General features: G+C 37.0%; 1 protein-coding gene across 2 annotated transcripts in view; it reads left to right on the plus strand.

The window, feature by feature from the left end:
- Positions 1-23,613, plus strand: part of LOC311280292 (gamma-aminobutyric acid receptor subunit pi) — a 68,492-nt gene that overhangs the window by 13,963 nt on the left and 30,916 nt on the right. For both annotated transcript variants that reach the window (XM_084392322.1, XM_084392321.1), the window contains exon 2: positions 7,375-7,455. In XM_084392322.1, coding sequence (XP_084248448.1) covers positions 7,412-7,455 — 44 coding nt within the window. In that variant the 5' untranslated portion in view covers positions 7,375-7,411. The remainder of the gene's footprint in view (positions 1-7,374; positions 7,456-23,613) is intronic.

Consider the following 23,613-nt stretch of genomic DNA (forward strand, 5'->3'; position numbering starts at 1 on the left):
ATTAAATATAAGCCATTACTAAGTATACCACTTTAAATTGCATGAAATCATCAAATATTAACAGTCAGAAGAGAGCTTGCATATCACTTATATAAAGCTTGAAGGATCATAAGTCTGTATCGGCTGCATATATCCTGATCGAAGCATCTCTAATACCCTGTGATTGTGATAAAGTTGTAAAGTATTGATTCTCACACACACATTAGTTGGATGGGAATATATCACGGTCTGCATGTTGCATACGGTCTAGTCACTTATGGTAACAGTTTTAGGACTGAGCATTTGTCGTATGAGCTAGGCAGGCGGGGGTCAAAGGTTGTGGTGAAATTAGCCTGACTACGTGAGTCATATTCACTTGCTCTTTTAAGCAAAGAGAGAGAAAGATAAAATAAAAACAAGTCATGAAAAGAGTAAGACAGGACATTAGATAAAGCTGTGTCACATGATGCTTTTTCCCCTTTCCATTCGCCCTTTTCATGTCAACTTAAACTCAGAAGTCACTCTTGCACCAATTCAATTTCCTCAGGCACTGGCCACAAACTCCTGTTGAGCCGGAGGATCCGCTGGACGCCCGGATCTGATGACCGTGTGTGTGTGTGTGTGTGTGACCCGACGGCTGCATGATTGTGACCAAGGACGCAGATATGGCTGGATTTCTTGTGGCTGGAAAGAGTGCAAGCATATATATTTATCTAAAAATCTTCTGTATTTTCAGCTTCAGAATCATGAATATGTTTATTCTGGTGTCTCTATCGTCCTGTGCTTTGGGTTTAATTCCAGCAACAAGTCCAAGTCTATTCATTTACACCCACAATGTAATACCAAATTTCCAGGCAATTATTTATTTCCTCTTGGATTCACACTTACCCGTTTCCTGAATTTCAAAAGCTTCTATGTTGCATTCTAAAAATAATTGGAACAGAAATGCAAAATATGCCAACTTATGTATTATTTATTTCGGCTTCAGATTTTTGTTGTGTATTTGATGCACTTCTTGAACTGTTAAGCTTCAGTAATTCCTGAAAGTGTTTGTTGATTTGATCGGGAACAATCATATTGATACGTGAGAGTTAGAGCTGTGGATTCAGTTCTTTGTAGTTATGGATTATAATACATATTGTATTTATTTTCCTGCACCTGTTATGCTGATATATGATATAATTGTTGGTGTTTCCATGTTTAAAATAGTTAATTGTTTCATTCCAAACAGTTAAATAAGTTTCATGTTTCATGCTTCACTCTAGTGTTGATCCCTGTGCCATTGAGTGGCAAAACCGTGCACCAATGTTGTATTCTTCAGTCATATCATAGCATATCTTTATTTAGCAGATTTCTCATGCGCGCTCAGGATGTCGTAAGCATGCATTTTGCTTCCCTTGTTGAAAAATGGCAAGAGTCAGACCCTTCTGGATGAACCATCTGGATGCTTGATATCTCTGAAGACGTTTCTTGTGCTTTCATCCTCCCAGCGAGGTGCATTTGGGGGAAAAAAAAAAGTAAAGAAAGAGAAAGCGACTCCAGAGTAAGGCATCAGTTTTGCAAAGCTAGAATTAAGATTTCTATTAATTACATAATGTGTAGATGAGTGCTGGAGCTGTTTCTGGGAAATGACTTCCGCTTGATTGGGAATACCTTCTGTTTGTATCTGCTGCTGGTGTTTGAAAGCTCTGTTGAACTCTACAGTGTGTTATAGAGCAGATTTCACTGGCCTAAAGGGTAAATTATACGTCTGTCTGCTCTCAAGACCAAGTAGTTCCCTATGCCATCTGTGATGCCCACTGGGAGAGGACGTTTGGTGACACAACCCTCTACGCACACCTCGGCAATATAATCGCCATTGGCTAGTACATTTTTTAGTTTACTCACCAAGAGTTCAGATGCAAAAGCCTCTAAGTGCCATCTGAAATTTTCTAGACCATCTGACCATTTTTATCAAGCTTGTATATTTAAGTTCAGTAATTTCACTTAAATGGCAATGAAAATTACCTTAATAATTGTCATTTAAGTGAAATTACTGACCTTAAATATACGAGCTTGATAAAAATGGTCATTCTAGAAGAAAATTTCAGATGGCACTTAGAGGCTTTTGCATCTGAACTCTTCATATATATATATATATATATATATATATATATATATATATATATATATATATATATATATATATATATATATGTATATGTATGTATGTATGTATGTATGTATATGTATATATATGTATATATATGTATATATGTGATTCCACCAGATCAGCTTAAATTTGTAAAATGGCACCTTTTTAAATATCTGAACGTACACTCTTAACATCAGTCAATCAAGCATTATATTATGATAATCAAGCACTTATTAATGATAGAACTCTAGCAATTAGAACTAGTAGTCTAGTAATCGTCAAAATAATCGCCTGACCACTTTTTGGTATTGAACGTTCATGCAGTTGCTACACACGGGAAATGTGTAGCATGTAGATTATGTTTGTTCCCGTTTACAGCAGAGACTGTATTTTTTTACGCAGACTAAGGGTGTTTGGTGTCAGTCAGAATATTATGTTTTTATTTTATCAGGCAGTGATAGAAAGTGTCATCAGGTATGGAATGACAGCATGGTTCGGCAATCTCTCCACACAGTCAAAATCAAAGTTGCAGCGCCTGGTACAGACTGCTATGAAGGTGATGGGGAGGACTGAAAAGCTCTCCCTTCAGTCCATTTATGAGCAGTCTGTACTTAAACAGGCGCAGAGAGTTCTGTCGGACCCGTCCCACATTCTTCGAAAGGAATATGAACTCTTGCCGTCTGGTAGAAGGTACAGAATACCAAAAACTAGACTGAACCGGTTTAAATACTCCTTCGTACCAGTTTCCACCAAAATTTTAAATCAAAATCTAAATTAGAAGTTGTGTGATGATTTGTATGAGATAGGCCGGAGGTATGTGCAATAATCTTGTGTGCTGTACTTTTTATTAATTTTTAACCTTAGTTATCTATATTTGTGTATATGTAGTTGTGTATTATTTCTATTTTCTATGTGTATTTATTGTTTGTAAAGGCAGCAATGGCACTAAGCACTTTTGAGTCCACAACAAATTTCCCCCAGGGGACAATAAAGTATAAAGTGAAAGTGAAGTGAAATGTTGGAAACCAAACAGTTGATTGGCCCCATTGACTTGGTTCAACGGGGCCCATTAACTGTTTAGCCCTATTCGGACGGTAATTGTTTCTCATGTGGACGTCTGTAATAAATATATTTGACTGTGAAGGAGTGAGTTTTTTTTAATCCCACGAACCCGCGAACCGCGAATCAGTCGCATGATTGGCTGCTGCAAATAAAATGTCATATGCTTGGAATAATACGAATAAATTCGTATTTAATTTAATAATAGGATAATAATGTTCTATTTATTATTTAATTATTTAAATCTAATTTTTAAAAATAGGAACCTAGATACGTGTACGCTTTATTTGAAATGGTTTTCTGTCTTGCATTTTATCTCAAAAAGATGTCATTTTAAAAATATGGAAATTAGCGGTTAAATTAATGCAGCCTCTTATTTACATGAGATTGGTTTGTATTTTTAATGTTGTGCATAATACCCTATTTTAAAATTGTAATGCATATATATTGCTGCTGCCACAATAACGACCCGTTTCAAATGTTTCCATGTTCAAATGTTTTTTGTTCAAATGTTTTTTTTTTCTTGTATATTGTTCTTGTAAATACTTTCCAGCATTTCAGTGATAAAAGTGTACGTCTTTAAAATAATGCATGCAAATTACAGTGAAGCGCCACAGTTGTCGTACGGACGGTGTCGGCAGTGAGCAAGAAGGATTTAACCAGTGAATTTTGAAGTGATCTCTTCTTGTAAACTCAGATATGTGGATTTGGACGGCAATAAAATCACAGACTAACCCTGTAAATGTTGAAAATACCTCACAACTCCATGAGAAACAGTTAACTGGCTTTTGTGTGTTATGTGATAAAACTAGCAGTGATAAAACTAGGACACTTGTTAAGATAATTACAGTAATCTGCATGAAGAGTAAAGAGATGCATTCTCAGATTTCTCTGGGAGTTGGTCAGTGAGTCTTTACATTATAACAAAACATGCTGTTTTTCTTACATAAGGATTAATGAAATTAAATATGCGAGATGCTAAAAAAAACAGTGATACTCAAATATACTTATACAAAATGACAAACAATTACCATGTGGAAAATGCTCATAAAAATGCATTGACTTTAGCCACACTAAATCATGTCTAACGTTCTAAGTGGACCTTATCATATAAAATGATGTATAAATGCATGTATGAAATGACTCTTGTAAGCAAACAGCAGCTTAATACACTGACTGTCAAAAGAGCCAGCGCTTCAACAGTAGGGTAGACTGGGTACAGTTGAGACACTTTTTGCGTTTTGATTTTTCACACAAAAATAGATACTGAAAAGAAGTGAATTTCCACATGACATGCCACATGACATTTCATTAGCTTATCCACTAAGATATTATCAATCAATAATACCCAGAAGTAGTTTATATTTTCCACAATTATCTCATGAAAATAAGGTGCTTTTTGTCTCAACCTTGTCTCAACTGTACCCATATGTGGTACAGTTGAGACAGTGCATGGTACAGTTGAGACACCCATTTCTAATGATGTAAAGGTAACTAACCATTCATTCTAAATATGAAAAATAAAGACAAATAAAGAAAATAACAATTGGGCAACATTTACGTTTATTCAACCATTTATATTCATTCATTTTATTTAAATTAGCACTGGTTAAAATTGATAAAGCAGGAACAAGATATGAAACAATATTTATTAATTATACACAGTTTAAATATCACAAATATCAAATTTTATTTTCATTTGCGTCCTATGTTGGCTAATTACGACGTTTTACCTGTTATCATAACACTGCACAACTAAGCAGTGTGTTTCCTAATAGAACTCTATCGGGGGTACAGTAGATACACGTGTGTCTCAACTATCCCCCGCTGGCCACCTCGCATATTTCTCTAGATTTTGCAATTACCTTGCATGACACAATACCATGAAATATGCCAGTTTTTAGGGCACAGAATAACGTTTGTGGTGATACCAGTTACGTTTAACAGTCATATAGGGATAGTAAGCTATTTATTGTGGAGAGTGCATGGTGAAGTGAACGTCCTACTTTAGAAAAAAAACTTTTCCCGATATTTTCGGATCGGAGATGCGTCCATTGTTAAAATTTCCCACGATCAAAGAGGACACTAATACGCATGTGCACAGCAAAAATCACAACTTGTGCTTGCTGCGAACGCAAGTTATTTAAGGTGTCTCAACTGTACCTATGTCTCAACTGTACCCAGTCTACCCTACAAAAGACTCTTTTACAGCCGTTCTGCTGAGCGAGTCGAAGCGTGTCTTTTGACCCTGTGTGCCGATCGAGTCGCACGGGTATATTTGTGGCAATAGCCAACAACACATTGTATGGGTCAAAATTATCGATTTTTATTTTATGCCAAAAATCATGAGGATACTAAATAAAGATCATGTTCCATGAAGATATTTCAAGATATTTTGTAAATTTCCTACCGTAAATATATAAAACATTTATTTTTGTGAGTGAATGCAACCAACATATCACCAACATAAATGAACATTATGAATCACCAACATAAATGTACAACTTTAAAGGGGTCATATAATGCCATTTTTGTACAAGCTAATATGATTCTTTAGGGTCTAAATTAAAAGTTTGTAATATACTTTAATTAAAAATTCTCATTAGTATTGTAAGAAAACACTAATTTCACCTGCTCAAAAACAGCTCTGTTTTCAGCACGCCGTTTCAGTGCATGTGTCTTTAAATGATAATGAGCTTTGCTCACCCCGCCCCTCTGTTCTGTGCCTACACCGTATCTAACACAATAACCACGCGTTGTTCATTATAAACGTGGGATTATGAATTATATTGAGAACGTCGTACATAGAAAACATGCCGTAATGTACCCGGAGTGTAAAGCTTAGATGGATTCATCATGAAGCGTGCAGCAAGGTTTGCAAATTTGCAAAGATTAATATAATTATTAATATAAAGGTTAATAAAACTTCACACTCACTTCTGGAGGTTCAGCAGGAACACATTGGTACCGATCCGTTTTTTCTCGTTTGTAAAGCTGTCTGGTGTGAAATGATTCACGCAAACAGGAAAGCTCAGACGATCGTGGGGAATCCCTGTGAGGGAATCCCCGCGTCAATCCTTTGGGCATATTGCTTCAAAAACAAAACTCAGCCACTGCATCTTCAACGGCTCGGATTTAGGAACATCCAAATGACTGCTGTTCCTTATTACACCGAAGAACAATCGCAGACGCCATTATGCTCATAGACAGCGCTCCAGTGAGGGTATCAACAATGACGCGTGGACTATGATTGACAGCTCGCTCATGAGCGAGGGCGGGTCTGTGTTGAAACGCTGCAGCTGTCAATCACAATCGTGGGAGGGGCGTCCGACCGTGTGACGTCACACGGTCGAACGGCTTGATTTCAGAGAGAGTCAAACATATAAGGAGATTTAAAAAAAACCACTGGATGGATTTTTATCATTTTATGATGGTTGTGTACAGGCACTGCCAACACACATTTCAGTACAATCAACTTGTAAAAGTGCATGTACCATTATATGACCCCTTTAAAGGAGATTTTCTCAATGTTTAGATTTTTTGCACCCTCAAATTCCAGATTTTCTCATTTTTCTAATTTGTATATCGGCCAAATATAGTCCTATCATAACATAACATAACATACATCAATGAAAAGCTCATTTATTCAGCTTTCAGATGATGTATAAATCTCAATTTAAAAAATGTTACCCATGTGACTGGTTTTGTGGTCCAGGGTCACATATGACTCCTGTTTTAATGTCTTCACATTGGCTCCCAGTCCGCTATAGAATTGATTTTTAAAGAGCTTCTGCTTGTTTTTAAATGTTCACATGGCCTCTCTTACCTTTCAGACTTGTTGTGTGAACACCATCCATTAAAACTCTTAGGTCTGCCAACCAGAGTTTGGTCACTGTTCCAAAGTCAAAGTTAAAATCTAGGGTTGACCGAGCTTTTTCCATAGCCACACCTAAACTTTGGAAGTTTACCGATTCATATTAGAACCGCACCAACATTACATATTTTTAAATTAAAATTAAAAACGTATCTCTTCACTGTTGCCTATAACTTGTGATGTCCCTTGTTGTCTGTTGTTGTTTTGTTTTATTTTTATTCATTGTTTTTGGTTTTAGAACATTGCACAGCGCATTGGTCGACTGTGGTGGTTTTTAATTGTGCTTTATAAATAAATTGAGATTGAGATTGCTTATGTTCGTCCTCAGATCGACTCCAGCGGACTGAAGATCTCACTCGCTCACCATGACCTCCTTCAGCTTTTTATTTGGCCTCCTCTTCATCAGCAGGTAAGAGGATTCTGTCATGGATCAAGCTCATTTAATCGTGTGTGACGTTTCTAAAATCAGGCTTATATGTGCTCCTAGAATAGTACATTTACGAATTAAGGATGCAATTATTCATCAATTCTTTTAAGGAAAGTTTACCCAAGAAATTAAATTCATATATTCACCCACATCTCCTTTTAAGAAAGAAATGCGTATTTTGATGAATTGTTAGCTCTTCCCAGTAGGTAATGCTAGGGGTGTGACGAGATGCTTAGCTCAGGAGAACGAGATTGGATTCACAAGAACGAGGCGAGAGTATTTTTAAGAAATCCTCAATGGCAAAATTCATGACTGTAAAAATAGTCTTCAGGTGCATTTTGGAAATGTTTTAACTAATCATCTTGTAATGAATATAATTCCAGTTCTACTTTCTGAGTATTAATAATATGCATTGAAAGACAACAATATACAAGCACTGTAAAAGGTTTTGCCACAAACTCGACTGACTGGCTTTTCTCATGTATGATTTCACATGAGTCTCTTCAGATCTTACTATACATGAGCTGGAGCTGCTCGATTATGGCAAAAATAATAATCACAATTATTTTGGTCAATATTGATATCACGATTATTGGAGGGGTGATATGATCTTATTTCATGATATGAGTAATTTTAATTTCACAATGAGCGATACTTCAGCAAAAACTAATACTAGGTTAAATATAGCTGCAAGCAGCAATTATCGGGGCCAAGCAGAATAAGACGACAAGACATGCCAACATTTCTGAAAGTGTCAGACCAACTGCAACAATGAGCAATTAAAGACATTTAAAGAGGATTTTTGGTGAAATGGCTGAAAAATCATCAGTTTTAAAGTCATTTAAAATATGATTTAATTGATTATCAGTTTCGACCAATAGGTGGCGCAGTTACAAAACTGATGTGATGTGGTCAGAGTGAAGAGACAATGACACGTACAAAGTTTGGTGTCAAAATGTCAAGGCATTGCAGAGATAAAGCCTGAATAGTCCTTTTGGCATCATGTCTAAACTTTGCTGCTGCACTATACGAAAACGGTTTCGTCTATCAGCACGAAATCCATAACTTTTAGTCGGCACAGTCTGGAGATGATACGATTCGATTTTGGTGAAAATCGGACAAACGGTCTAGGAGGAGTTCGAAAAAGTAGGTTTTGAATGAAAATCAAGATGGCGGACAGGAAGTTCGGCCAAATGAGGTAAACTTGGTATCTATGTTCTCAGCTTGACCCAAGGAATGTATTAAGACCAGTGGTTCGAAACTTCTCACGCTCCTTCAGGGCATCGTGCTGATGACCCATACCAAGTTTCGTAACAATCCGTTCATGCGTTCTTAAAATACAGCATTTTAGCGCAAAATTCAAAATGGCTGACAGTCAAAATGGCCGATATGGTAAAATCAGCATGTTGCCCTGAATCTAACGAGACCAATTTTATGATTTTTGGACAAACTGTTCAGAAGTTCTAAGCAAAAATATAAATTTTTCCTATCTCTGGACCAGTAGGTGGCGCTGCGCCGAAACGCAGCATGTAGCCTCAGGTCATGCTTGTGACGATATGTACCAAGTTTGGTCTGAATCCGGTAAAGCGTTGCGGAGATACAGCCTTGCGTCTGTTTTCGCAAGCGCTACATAAAATTTGTCCGTGGGTTTATCGAAAACAGTTTGACGAATCAACTTGAATTCCATAACTTTTTGTCGGCATGGTCTGGAGATGATCTGGTTCAATTTTCGTTTGAAAAAGTAGGTTTTTCGGAAAATTTCAAATGACGGAAAATGACGACATAATTTTGTTGATTGGCTTTACGGTTCTAAAGTTATTAGCATAAACATGAGTGCAACTTTGGACAGTTGGTGGCGCTAGAGGGATTGGTTTTAAGACACCAAATTTGCTATGGTGACAGATTAGACTATCCTCTATTAGTGTGCCAAATTTCAAAACGCAAGCGGTTCTATGGGCTACCTATGGGAAGAAGAATAATAAGAACGGGAACAGATACAATAGGTGCTTGGCCCCTAATTAATGAGTAAAAAGTACATGCTGTACATTAAATATAGACTAATCCTTATTTAAAACTACAAAAGTTATTAATTCAAGACCAGTGAGTGATTTTTATCTTTGTCTTTTCTTGTTTGATTAACATTAATGTCATTAATTTCAGCTGCACGGATCCAATATACTGTTACACACGCGTTTCAAACGCGCTGCCAATGCGGCATTTCGACATGTTTGTGTGTCACCGGAGTGAAATATATATTCCTTAAATGAAATTTTTGGAAAGAGTCTGGAAATCAAAAATAAGAAGGATAAAGGATGTTTGAATATTAGGTTTAAATACCAATAAACTGTATAATGCAATATATAGTGGATTTCTTCCATGAAAGACGAAAAACGAAGGTTTATAATCTATTCCAGATGGATGTTGGTGTCAGTGAACTTTGTAAATGTGTACAGGCTGGGACACGCAGCGGGAATAATGGGATTCGGGAATTCGGGAATAATGGGAGCTTTTTCACAGTCTGATGCTCGGAAAACTGCCTGACAGAGACTGTGATGAACATATACCCACGCAGACAGACACACATGTGCATAAGGGTCGAGGAACGTCTCTAGGCCTGATACAGTAACCGTGAGATTTATATATGCTGACACTCACCTAGTTCCCGCAGCGCTCTGAATCAAGCACTTTCATGCCTCGTGTCCCGGAGCTCCAGACTCCAGCAGTTCCTCTGATTATCATCAATAATGGAGACGAGTGAGAGGAGGCACATGTGGCGGCCGTGCAGATTCTCCTGCGCATGAACACCAGGGGTGGGAATCTCCAGGCGTCTCGCGGTTCAGAGGCTGCGATGCTAAAACAATTATCGATGCATCTTTTTTTTGTGTGTGACTACTTGGTACTTTTAAAGCAAAGTATTTATAATGACCCATAAACCCTTTAGAACCTGAAGCTAAAATAGGTGTTTTTCACATAATTAGATTTTTTTGACTGTACAATTCTAAAACAATGTGCAATCTTCATGTGCAAGGTGTCATCTTTTTCAGAAAAAGATAAGCTTTCAACAAATTAGGGTTATTGACCATTATTGTGTGTGGTGAGTTTGTAAATTGAATTTAAATAGACAAATAGATTAAATAGATTTTTATTTAGAAAAAAAACGGAAAAAATCATGAACGAAAGAAACTAACACCTTAAAGTTGAAAAATGAACTATAATACATATATACACTTTTTTTTTTTTTGACATTGGGTTGCACAGTTTTAATTTAGGACACTTTTTTTTCATACACGCACACATACACATGCACACACTGCATGCTATCTATCTATCTATCTATCTATCTATCTATCTATCTATCTATCTATCTATCTATCTATCTATCTATCTATCTATCTATCTATCTTGTCACATAAATTGGTTGTCTGGGAGGGTAATGCTTTAAAAGTAAAAAAAAATTAACATAAGATATCTCTTTAAAAAAAATAAAAATAAACGTATTTAAATCTTTTTAAAATTGACTTTTGCAAATAACCTTTTTTAAAAGTATAGAAGTATTTGTTAATATTAACGGACCAGAGCTTAAATAGTTTTATTTTTTAACTAACAACTAAAAAAAGATTTATAAATACTAACAAATATATTGCTCATTCATTGTTTGTTAATGTTAGTTAATACATTTATATGATAAACAAATTTTAAATGGGCTTTTTTTGTGAGAAGTTTTTTTTTTTTCAGCATATGATTTGGTCGCACCTTTTTTTTTTTTTTTTTGCTACATGCCATGGGATTAATCAATGCATGCTGATGAATAGTGGTCTTAATCTGCATACCCTAGTTTTGCACAGATGTAAAAAGACTGACAGTGACACAAGACCTCATGTTAGCAAAATGTTTTAATCTTTTAACTCTCAAAAAAACTATTAAAAAAAACATGTATGTTCTTTAATGTTTGATTATAATTTTACTGTCTTCACATAGGGATGGGAAATGATAAGATTTGATCAATATCAGTGCCACTGACGATTCTGCTTATCGATCCGATTCTTTAACGATTCTCTTATCGATTCTTGATAGCACAAAATGTAGTCATGCTTTTCAAAAAAACAAGTGGTTTTATTTATTTTAAAGCTTAAGCTTGAGTAAGCAAACTGTACTTTTTATGTAATTTATGTAATAAATAGAACCTTATTGTAAAGTGTTACTGATTAGTTATACACCGATTCAGACGTCTCCTGAGTTCACTGTTGGAAAGATCAGTTGTTTTAACCATTCATTAAAATGAATCGGTTCAAAGGAGTCATTAGTTCGCGAATTGGACGTGTCATGCGCGTTGTGTGATTATCCCAGCAGTTAGGACATGGACACATCCAAGATTTCTGTCAACACAGATCACCGATCAAATAAGACTTTGGCGGGACAAAAATTCACTTTGGCGGGGACTAAAACAAGTTCAATGCAGGACAATTCATGGGTGAATTTAACTGAGTAGTATAGGCTACATGACCATGCACTCGCACAAATGCGACCACATCAAATTTTAACTCGCACATTCTCCAAAAATGGTTGCATATGCAGGGGCAGGATGCAGGAGAGCTACTCCGGCTGCTACTCGCAGTAGAGCGAGTGTTGCCATCTTCAGTTCCCTGTGAGCATTTAAAAAACACAAATATTTTTGTCTGGTTTTCATCTGGTGACGCGACATATTTCCCGCCGCGCTCTCTGTCCGCTAGTGCTCATCTGTATGTGACGCAAGTGTTTGTGTGTGAGTGTGCGCGCGTGCGCACTCATTGGGATAATTGTAAACACGCAAACACAGACAGAAAAGACATGCCATCGTGGAAATAAGATAAATGACATATTAGTGATGGCCGGTTCGTGAACGAATCGTTCTTTTGAACCGGTTCTTTTTAGTGAACTGGTCGAACCAGTACACTAAATCGGACTGAATCGTTCGAAACAGTTCACGTCTTGCGTCAGCGCTGATCCACAAGTTAAGTTACTCACTTTCGGACATGAGTCCTGACAGTCCCTTCGACTCAAAATAAACCAATATCCCGGAGTAGGCATATATGTTACTCCAGTAAATCCAACAGTTCACTGAACTGAGACATGTTGTGCTGAGAGAAGTGATGAGCACGAGCAGATACTGAGCATGCGCGCACTGCCGAACATACAGGTACAGCCGGTTCTCGGATCACCAGTACAGAACTGTGAACTGTTTCTTTCGGACGCGTTCGATACGGAGAACCGATGAGCTGATGAGCTGAGCATGCGTGCAATTTTTTCAGAGGGACGAAATGCATGTTTCTTAAGTATTTTATTGAACATCAATAAGTGTAACAAAATAAAACATGTTAGAAACATGTTTATCACATAGGCTACTGCCTTTTCACTGTATTATTTTAAAGATTGGAAACAATGAATGGATTATAAAACTAAACATTTATTATTATACTAAAACATTATTTTCAGGAACAGATAATTTAATTTCTAAGTAAGGTGATATACGTTTTTGACGTAGCCTAAACTCTTTCCAAGGTTTTAAAGGGTGCAAATGTTTATAATGTGTTAATCAAAACATAAGGTATTAAACATACTGGAGACATGCATCGAGTTTTTAGTTTTGTCGACTGATTTAGCCTAGTAAGGTTTCAGTAGTTTTCAGCTCACACACAGGCATGCTACGGTTCTCGAGTCAAGAACTGGTTGTTGCAGCAGTTCTCGGATCACCAGCACAGAACCGAGAACTGTTTCTTTCGGACACGTTCGATACGGAGAACCGATGAGCTGGAGAGACTGCGCATGCGTGATCGCACCGTCTCTGAACCGAACTTTCTTTTGGCCAACTGATGCTGTGTTTCTGTTTATATACTGTCTGTGCTGTGCTGTTACATGAGCACGGGTGAACCAATGACTTGAATGAGGGGCCGAATTCGGCGAAATGTAAGTTTATTTAATTGCAAATAAAATAAAAATGATGAAGACCAGTTTATTCACTTTAAGACAGGGGTGTCCAAACTCGGTCCTGGAGGGCCACTGTCCTGCAGAGTTTAGCTCCAACCCCAATTAAACACACCTGAACCAGATAATCAAGATCTTACTAGGACTTGATTATCTGGTTCAGGTGTGTTTAATTGGGGTTGGAGCTAAACTCTGCAGGACAGTGGCCCTCCAGGAACGAGTTTGGACACCCCTGCTTTAAGACATGTAAAACATCCGTGTTTGCGCATTGCCTTAGGCCTACTACAGGGTTCATTTTCAAAACGTAAATGTAAGAAACCTATCCAAGATGATTATTTATGACGATGAGTACTGAAGTTATGATTACAAATGCCTTTATTTGAATGTATATTTATACGCCGGGATGATAGAATTGACGTAATTACGTGATGACGTAAAAGAACTGGTGAACCGTTTTTTTGAACCGGTTCATTTCACTTTTTTTTTCCGCAATTTCACATTTCGACTTCCCATCACTATAACATATTACTTAAGGGCTATTTAGTTTGTTTAATAAAATAACAAATTGTAATCTGGCGCTATAAAGAAAATCCAATCAAATTTACTTGACCTTCAAGGGGGGCGGGGCGAGCCGTTAGGAGGGCGGGGCGCCCCCCTTATGTAATGGTAGGGGAAACCCTGAATTAGTAACGTACAAAGCCGCTCTTATACACAACTAAATAATAAAGAGTTATGACTTGAAATTGTTGCTGTATACCGCAATCAAAAACAGCTTATACAAAAAAAGTACATGATCATCTGCTGAGCACAGTCAAAATGTGACTGATACACACTGACTGTGGAGGACAGTGGTGAACGTGATTTCACCAAGTACCACATGTTCCTGGATCAACATCTTTGTTGATCCTGGAACAACTTTCCAATCAACCAATCAGATTTGAGGGACAAGTTTACAGTTTATGTGAAGTTTAGGCTTAAAACCAGGGTTTGGTTCTTCAACATCAGTGTTATTCACCCATCATTTCCCTCTGAGTTTAGGGAAAAGTTTGGGTAGGGATAGGGTTAGGACTAAATTTTGGGGCAGGAATGTTATTCCAGGATAGTTTCCATTACAGATTTGCGCAAAACTTATGCGTTTTTTTTCTAAATGTCGTCAAAAAACGATTGCGAAATGACGGTGTTTCCATTAACGATGTTATGCGACTAAAACTGAATTTTTTTCTCTCGCGATCAGTAAAATCATTCCAAAAACCATGGCAACTGACGTTGGTAGATTTACATATATCCCAGCCACTGCACTGGCCATTATTATTAATGGAAGGAGATGTATGTGTGTTTTCCAAGCATTAATGGTGAGGAACGACCCTTATTATACTTGTGAGCGGCACATATGAGGAGTTTCTGGGTGTTTCTCCCTCATTTCTGCTTCGAGGTCTTGATTGTGGCATTTATTTTTGGTTTAGAATCCAGTATTCCTGTAATTCTTTTGTCTTTTATGAGTTTAACCCTTTGGGGTCTGAGCTGTTTTCTGGGCCCTGGAGGTGTTCTGACATGCTCTGACATTTGTGCTTATTTCTGTTACTTGTGACATTTTCATGGCTAAAGTCTAATTACACTGTATTCAGCACAAACTCTGCTACAATAATATATCAGCAGCATGTGTGTAAAAGTTTGTAGTTTTGAGATAATGACAATTATGCGTGGTTTGTGAAAATACAAAAAAAAATTCTCACTGAAATAAGGCCATGAAACCCCTACTGATTAGGCTATTTCTTCACAAGACTTTTGAAAATTGTATGACGTAGCCTAGAATATTTGCTCTAAAACTATGTGAAAATCACCCTGACTCCTCATTCAGATAAGACAATATATTGATTTAAAAATGTTACGACGTGTTTTGTGCCACAAAGCTTTATGCGGGAGCTCATTAATATGTAAGCTTTTCACACCTGAGAAAGACAAAGACACTCCCCTAACGGCCCTATTAGGAGCTATCAGGCCCCTATCATTCTGAGCAACCTTGCACAAAGAATGAGGAGATTTAAAAAAGAATGGCTTTTAGATTGTTTGATTTATTTACAACACAACATAATCCAAAGATAACCAATGATCCAAAGACAGAGACCTTTGTGCCATTCCTAAAAACATTGTACATACCTTTCATTTCCAAGGTGTTTGATTTTCACTTTACCATGTTCATGTACAGAGACATGTACTGTGAATGTTGAAGTCAGCAGGACTCAGTGGCATCTGGGCCCTGAAAAAGAAAAAAAAAGTGAACATACTGATATCAAGAGAAAGGCCTGCACGGTTTTGGGAATACATTTTAGATTTTTCTGGTTAAAATTGCTTTTTAAAATTCACAGAATACACACACACAAACACACAAATGTTTCCAACAATAATATAATGAACACCAGGTTTGTTGTGCCTTGTAAGCATAGGCTATGTGCAGTGCTGCATAAAATAATAATAACAATAACCATAGCAGCCTATAAATCTTCCAAAATATTTCAGTAACAACTAAGCAAGAGAAAAATATATTGATTATCATGTTACTTCAAATGTTTCCATTCGTTATGATGATATGAAATGAGATAATAGTAAAAACATGAAGCCGTTTGGTGCGTTTTGCTTTTCGAATGTATAAAATATGATACATTCAAACGCGATCGCGCTCAAATATAAAACATTATGGTTACCATATACATATCTACGTTTGAGCAGATATCCACAAACACAGTAACAGTAAACACGGGTCTAAATATTACAATATTCCCCATATATCTAGCAACAGTTCAACTGCAATGTGAAATTTATGCAACAATAACAAACTAATATGTAAGAATTTCTTACCTTGTACATCTTTCTTGTCTTCAAATCGCATCTTTCTTGTCTTCAAATCGCATTCTTCTTCTTCTGAGGTAGCCTAAATCCAATGTAAGCTCAGGCGCGTCTTTCAAACTCGACGAAAAGCAGAGACTTGTGAAGTGTTTTGGTGTTTTGTTTTTGAGGTAATGAGCGCGTTCGTGTTCCATGTGGAGATTTGCATGTGAATATCTTTTGCGCGAGTGGGCGTGTTCAAATTAAAAGTAATTAGGAAGCGTTTGAGAAGCTGGACATCTTGTTGGTTTTATACAAATTACTTAAACAGAGAATATTTGTTTTCAGTTTGAATCCGATCATTTAAAAGTACACACTTAAATGTTTATAAAGGTATATGGCTCATAAATGTGTGACAAGTATTCGCTGAGTTTTGTTTCAGTTTATAGACGTGCTCAAGAAAAAAAAGTTCACCGCGACGGAGAGGCAGAACGCACACCCTGTTTATTTTCTTTATTTTACAAAAGCACAATGTTTTGATTTGATTGTAAGTGGACACATACAAAAGTAGAAATATCACAGATTCTTTTTTTATATTTCTTTTTTCTGTATGACCATAAATGACGGAGTAATTTAAGTTTATAGTTCTACAATGTGAAGAAAATCCAGCAAAACGCGCCGGCGCGTTTGCCGACCTCAGAGGGTTAATAAAGAACTCTGTCTCGTATTCTGTCCAAACACACCGTGTCATCTACGTCAGGTGACCTGTAAATGAGCAAAAACTGTTTCCATTGCAGTTTTGTGAACTATATTTCTTTTTCGAATTGCCTGAAAAAACCTCCTCATGCGAGCAGAAAAACTTTTTTGCGATAAATGGGAGTTTTTGTGAAATTGACGTGTTTCCATTGGGCGTATTTCAGACAAGGAAGTTCCGGGAGTCTCCCGCATGTTGATCGTGTCTCCCTGATGCCCGCAAATTAGTTAAAATCTCCCGGAATCTAGAGCGAGCGAGCAAGAGCGTGTATGCGTAGCGCGCGCACGGCAGAGAGAGGGAGCGAGAGACCTTGCGTGTGTGTGCTAGTGTGCGTGTGTTCCTCACGAAGCGCATGTAAGGACCCAACCAATCAATTGTCAGTGTGGGCAGGCTTTTATCTATACTCCCGAACCAAATTAATTAGAACCGAACCCCCCCAGCATTAAATCTAAGTAGTAAATCTAAGTAAATGCTTAGTAAATCTAAGCAGATCATAGGCTGTTTCTATGATCTGATTATGCTTGTGATTAGGAATGCACCAAAATGAAAATATCACGTACTTGATAAGTTCTAGTTCAGCTCTGTCTCTCAATCATATCCACGAATGAGATCTTAAAGGATAATGTGATTGTTTTTGTGTCTGGAAGAGATGAATGACCTAAATGGAGATTAGAGGAAAATCTGGGATTGCACATTTGTCAGATTATGTTATTGTTTTAAGCATCGGGACCTTTTTGACTCTTTGAGCTGAAACTTCTCATTGTCTCTCATATTCTTTGTCATGGCAGCTTAATTTCAGGGAATTAGATTCATTGAAATACCAAAAAATAGAACAAAATAAAGTTGGAGACAAAGTAAAATTTAATATTATCCTAACTTCATCCAGTGGTTTGTAATTCAGTGGGATATGCTCAGCAACCAGAGAAACATGTTTCGGTGTTTGTACTACCAACTGACTTTATAGTTTACAGCATTAGTTCGTTCGTTCGTTCGTTCGTTCGTTCGTTCAGATTGAATCGGAATCTAATTGAATCACAAGCTTGTGAATTGAAATCGAATTGAATTGTGAAATTTGTGTCACTATTATTCATGTTATTAGTTTATTATTACGCATATGTGTTGTTTTGGAGGCTGTCCTTAAGCATCACGCCTGTGCCTTATTTTATGTCTCTCACTCACTCTTCTGGGACAGAATGATGTTTGTTTGTTTTCTCCCTTTTCATCTCCCACTTTCCATTTGCTGGGAAAGAACAAAGCAGGAGAAGATCCAAGAGTGAAAGCAGTAACAGAGCCACACAGATTGGCCATCGCGTCTCGTTTAAAACACCCGGACAGGAACACGCCAAACATGAGACTTGTGTAAAATATGACACAGAGCAACATTTTATATCACCGACATATATATTATATAACCAATGGTGTTGGTTTGCAGTGGGAGGCTTACCACGGTATATGCTTATATTCTGAGCAAGGGACGATACCAGTGTAATTTAACATTTTTATTATGGGTAAAACATATCAATATTAAAAACGTACTTTCATTCATAATCGGTCAGTGAGTGACACAACATACACTACTGCTCACAGGGTTTGGCTCTGTACGATTTTTTTTATTATTTCAGTCTTCTACTCGCCAAGGCTGCAATTATTTGATAAAAAATACAGTAAAAGTTGTGAAATATTATTCCAATGTAAATCAGCATCATTACTCCAGTCTTCAGTGTCACATGATCCTTCAGAAATCACTCTAATATGATGATTTGATGCTCAAGAAACATTTATGATTATTATCAGTGTTGAAAACAGTGCTTTAGATTTCTGTGGAAACTGATTCACTTTATTTTTTCAGGATTATTTGATGAATAGAAAAAGTATTTATTTGAAATTAAATCTTTTGTATCATTATAAATGTCTTTACTGTCACTTTTGATCAATTAAATGCATCCTTGATGACTAAATATGCATTTCTTTAAAAAGACTCACACTTTACGCGGCACACTGATCCTACAAGCTGTCGGCATCACTTTCCTCCTCACTGTCGTCTTCTCTCTCGAACATGGTAGATGATGATGATGATGATGATGATGATGTTTATTTTATGTTATTAACATTAATGAATATTAGGCTGCTGTCACTTTAAGACTGAATGCACGGACCGAATATACTGACACACATCCGGTTTCTTTCTCAACGTTTCACTTATCACAGAACCGAGAGAATATTAGCCAAGACTGGTATTTTGACATCATTATGTGCGCATGTGTCCGTTCAAGCGCAAGTAAACGAGAAAGAGGAATCAATTAGGTGTTCGAGCGCTGTCTGAAACGCCTCTCTCCCTCTCTCGTTTTCTCTCTCTCTCTCTCTCTCTCTCTCGCTCTCTCTCGCTCTCTCTCTCTCTCTCTCTCTCTCTCTCGCTCTCTCTCTCTCTCTCTCTCTCTCTCTCTCTCTCTCTCTCTTGTTCTCTCTCTCTCTTGTTCTCTCTCTCTCTCTCTCTCGTTCTCTCTCTCTCTCGTTCGTTTTCTCTCTCTCTCTCTCTCGTTCTCTCTCGTTCGTTTTTTCTCTCTCTCTCTCTCTCTCTCTCTCTCTCTCTCTCGTTCTCTCTCGTTCTCTCTCGTTCTCTCTCTCTCGTTCTCTCTCTCTCGTTCTCTCTCTCTCGTTCTCTCTCTCTCTCGTTCTCTCTCTCTCGTTATCTCTCTCTCGTTCTCTCTCTCTCGTTCTCTCTCTCTCGTTCTCTCTCTCTCGTTCTCTCTCTCTCTATCTAAACTTAGCAGGTAATCCGCGAATCACATGCCTAATCTGTACGGATCAACTGCGATCCCTAATAATTAATGAACACACTTATCATCAGGGTTCGAATTACAAAGTGGCTTTCGGGGGAGCCCTATTTTCCGATCCTCCCTGACTGATTTTAACGCTTTTGGTGCATGTTCGGGCATTTAAAACAATAGTTTTACAGTAAACAGTACAGAACGTACTTGGTTACTTACGTAACCTCGGTTCCCTTACCTCGGAGATAAGGGAACGAGTACTGCGTTGCCTTGCCGTACTATTTCTCTCACGTCAGGTGTTTTCGCTTCAGTCGATTAGATCTGTCATATGGCGAGTTTTCTCTGTATTTATACTCTTCTATTTGGCGCGCAGAGTCTGGCAGGTCGCCAAGCGCTCCTATTGGATCGCGTGCTTCTGCTTTCTCGCCATTGGTTTGTGCAGTTGCCTCAGCACAGCCCATCAGCGCTCTCGCCTGTGTTGCTGCAATACGTTTTAAAATAAAGGCTTCAATATTCTCGAGAAAAGGAGTTTTCCCTTGTACAGAATGTACAAAAAATGTACAGAAAATCAAAATCTATATGCGACACAAAAAAATGGACAGTGTTTTAGAGCTCCCCCTAAATGTCTCAAAGTAGGCTTTCAGGGGAGCCCAGGTCCTTTTCAGGGGAGCCGAGCTCCCCTTAGCTCCCCCGTAATTCGAACCCTGCTTATCATCATGATTGCTATCTTACCTGAGATGAAGAAAAGTCTTACTCCAGTTAATAAACGTGTTCCTGTCCCCAAAAATGTTGGTACTCAAAAGCGCCGCCCTCCACGTTTTCTGCTGCGAGTCGTTTATATGTGAAACACACGTACACCTGTAACGCGAACCTCTGATGATGTACAACAGACATCTCAAGTGTGTAAAATATTAACATCGTGAACTAAACAACACAGAGTTGTTAATGTAGCTGCATTTAGACCATAATCACAATTATCAGAAATGTTTGGTTGAGTTTTGATAAAAAGGCACAGTTTAATTTTCATAATTTTTCATTTTAATTTCCATAGTGTGATATTTTAATTCCTTTCTATGTAAAGCATTTTGAATTGCCATAGTGTATGAAATGTGCTATATAAATAAACTTGCCTTGCCTTTAATCTTATTGCACATTATTCAGTTTTAAGTATTATTATTTTTAAGGATTTCTGGTTTTATTTCCATTTAAAAAAAAAAAAAAATCACATTTTAAAGTTTGAATTCAAACCTCTTTGAGTTATTGTATAAGCTATTGCTCAATGAAAATGATCCCAAAGCGTCCAATCAGCCGTATTACTAGATTAGTCTGAATATTACCAATATTGTTGGAATTGCTTTTTTAAAAGTTTATACAAATCAGTGTGAAATGAAATGTATGGCATCGGGAAAAGTCTTCTCCGCTGTTCAGTTTGCTTTGATCTAGAATTTCGCTTGCTAACTGCAGACAAACGTTCAATTCTGTGTATGAAAGTCAGTCTTCCGTCGGCTGATTTTTATCATGCTTTATCGTTTGCCACAGTGATATCATGTACTGTACATTGTCATGCGACTCGTTAAATGAAACGAATAGTGACGGTCACGAGTGAGTTTCCCCGCTGGCCGGGAATGAGCTTGACAGATCCTGTGAGGGGTTTCAGAGAAGCTCCGGCAAAGATAAGGTGGATTAATATGAAGTGAAATCTTAAAAGCTTCTTGTGTGTGTCGTAACGACAGAAACATACACTCGTTCACATGCTAGCATACACATGTGAGAACGACTCGATTCACTGGAGGCCACAGGACAGATGAAGTCATATATATATATATATAATTATCCCATCCCATTATATATATGCTTGACCCATCTTGCACACCATCTTCCTTTTGCCTCTGTGAAAATGAGCATTGTGTCGAAACTCAGCATATGTGGAAATGTATTTAGGCAGTTATTGTTTCATATATATATATATATATATATATATATATATATATATATATATATCAAAGTATACAAATGCAGTTTGACTTGATAGCCTTCTTCAGGGAATATAACAAATAAAATGACTACATACTGAGTTGACCAATAAATATTAAGGAGGATTAAAGGGATTAAAAATGATGTTCTTCCTCAGTGTTTCTGTCTGGTTTTCCTGCATAAAATATCTAAACATTCTTAAATCAAGTTACATTTACTGGAGAAGCAGCAAAATGACTGAAGATATTAAGAGTTTATGCTTAAAACAAGAACAAATATCTGCCAGTGGGGTCAGAAAAATCAACTTAATTCAAAGGGAAAAAATAAAAATAAAAAATTGCTTCTCCAGTGAATGTATCTTGATTTAAGAATATCAACCAATCAAAGAGCGTCATTTTCAAAATGCCATTTTCCACATTTCCAACTTACCAACAAGTATTACACCAACAACCATCAGCAACAAAGTAACATCTAAATCACAGAAAAAACAACTGAGAACACATCGACACCAAAGCAACACGATAAATATTGAACAACATTCTGAACACAAAATCTTCATTTTATTTTGTAAATAAACTATAAAAAATTCTAAATACCTCATTTTTTTTCTTATGCAATCAATATTACCACCTATTGCATTTGGTTTCATCTGTTCAATGCCCAAAAAGGAAAAAAAAACATGAACAAATTTGCATTTTATGGTTAAATTATTTAGGATTCAAACAATCCTGATGCAAGACATTCAATTTATTAAACTTCTATGTTCTTTTATCTGCTCGTTTCCCAACCATAACCTTATTTAATGGACATTGAATTCTATAAATCACTTTTTTTTTTTTTGTAAATTGACAATTAATGCACTTGCCACATTTAAAATTTCCCAAAGGAATTTAGTGGAGTTTTTTTTTTTTTTTTTTTTTTTAAGAGATGAGTTTTTACAGCTCTATTTTTAATAAGTCTTAAATCAACCAGAAGATTTTTTATTTCTAAAAGAGGAGTTCAAGTAAGAATCAGACATATTAAAGTGTGGATAAACAGACACATTAAAGCGAAACTCGTATGGCTTCATGAAGGCTCTTTCTGAGATTATACTTGATGATTTATTGTTCCCAGTGTCGTCTGCTTAGAGGGTTTCATGATGCAATGGGTTTCATCACATTTTGACCTGGAAAACCTCTATATTCTTATATTAAGCTCTTCAGAAAAGCATCCCTGTTATGTGAACATTTTATATAGGGAGTGTAAGTCGTTTGCTCATGTAGAAGTCACTGTTAAAATGCTAGGATGTCGTGGAGGGCTTTAGTGCACTGTTATGCAATTTCTAAGGTGTGCTAGGTTGTTGCTAGGGCGTTGCTAGGGCGTTGCTAGGGTGCAGGACGAACCTCAAACAGAAGTTTGAATGCTTAGTGTTTAAAACCTAACCCTCAGTAATAGCAACTTTGCAAACACCACTATTTAAATTGCATGTGTTTTTGAGGATTATTACCAAATTGATCCAAACCGTTCCAAGCTCCCATTTCTATAAATTATCCTCAAAAGTATAAGTAACTTCCCCCCCCCCCCTCAGAAACTTTTAAAATGAGAGCAGTTGCCATAGCAACCATCCTGAGGGATTCTCTAATGCACTGCACAGATATAGCCAAACATAGTTCTCATTCACTCAAATTATTATTTTTCTGCGATTTCTTAAAGCAGATCATGCCACCAGCTAGATGGTTTAAAAATAAAAGCTCACGGTTTATTATGTTTCCCAATTTTAACTGCTGCAGGGTTGTTTTGTGATCACAGTGAATGTATATTATATTATATATATATATTTTGAGTGATATATCATGCATTTTCTTTCCCCGTACCGTCTTT

This window comes from Rutilus rutilus (assembly GCF_951802725.1).
Source record: "Rutilus rutilus genome assembly, chromosome: 20".
NCBI classification, from domain to species: domain Eukaryota; kingdom Metazoa; phylum Chordata; class Actinopteri; order Cypriniformes; family Leuciscidae; genus Rutilus; species Rutilus rutilus.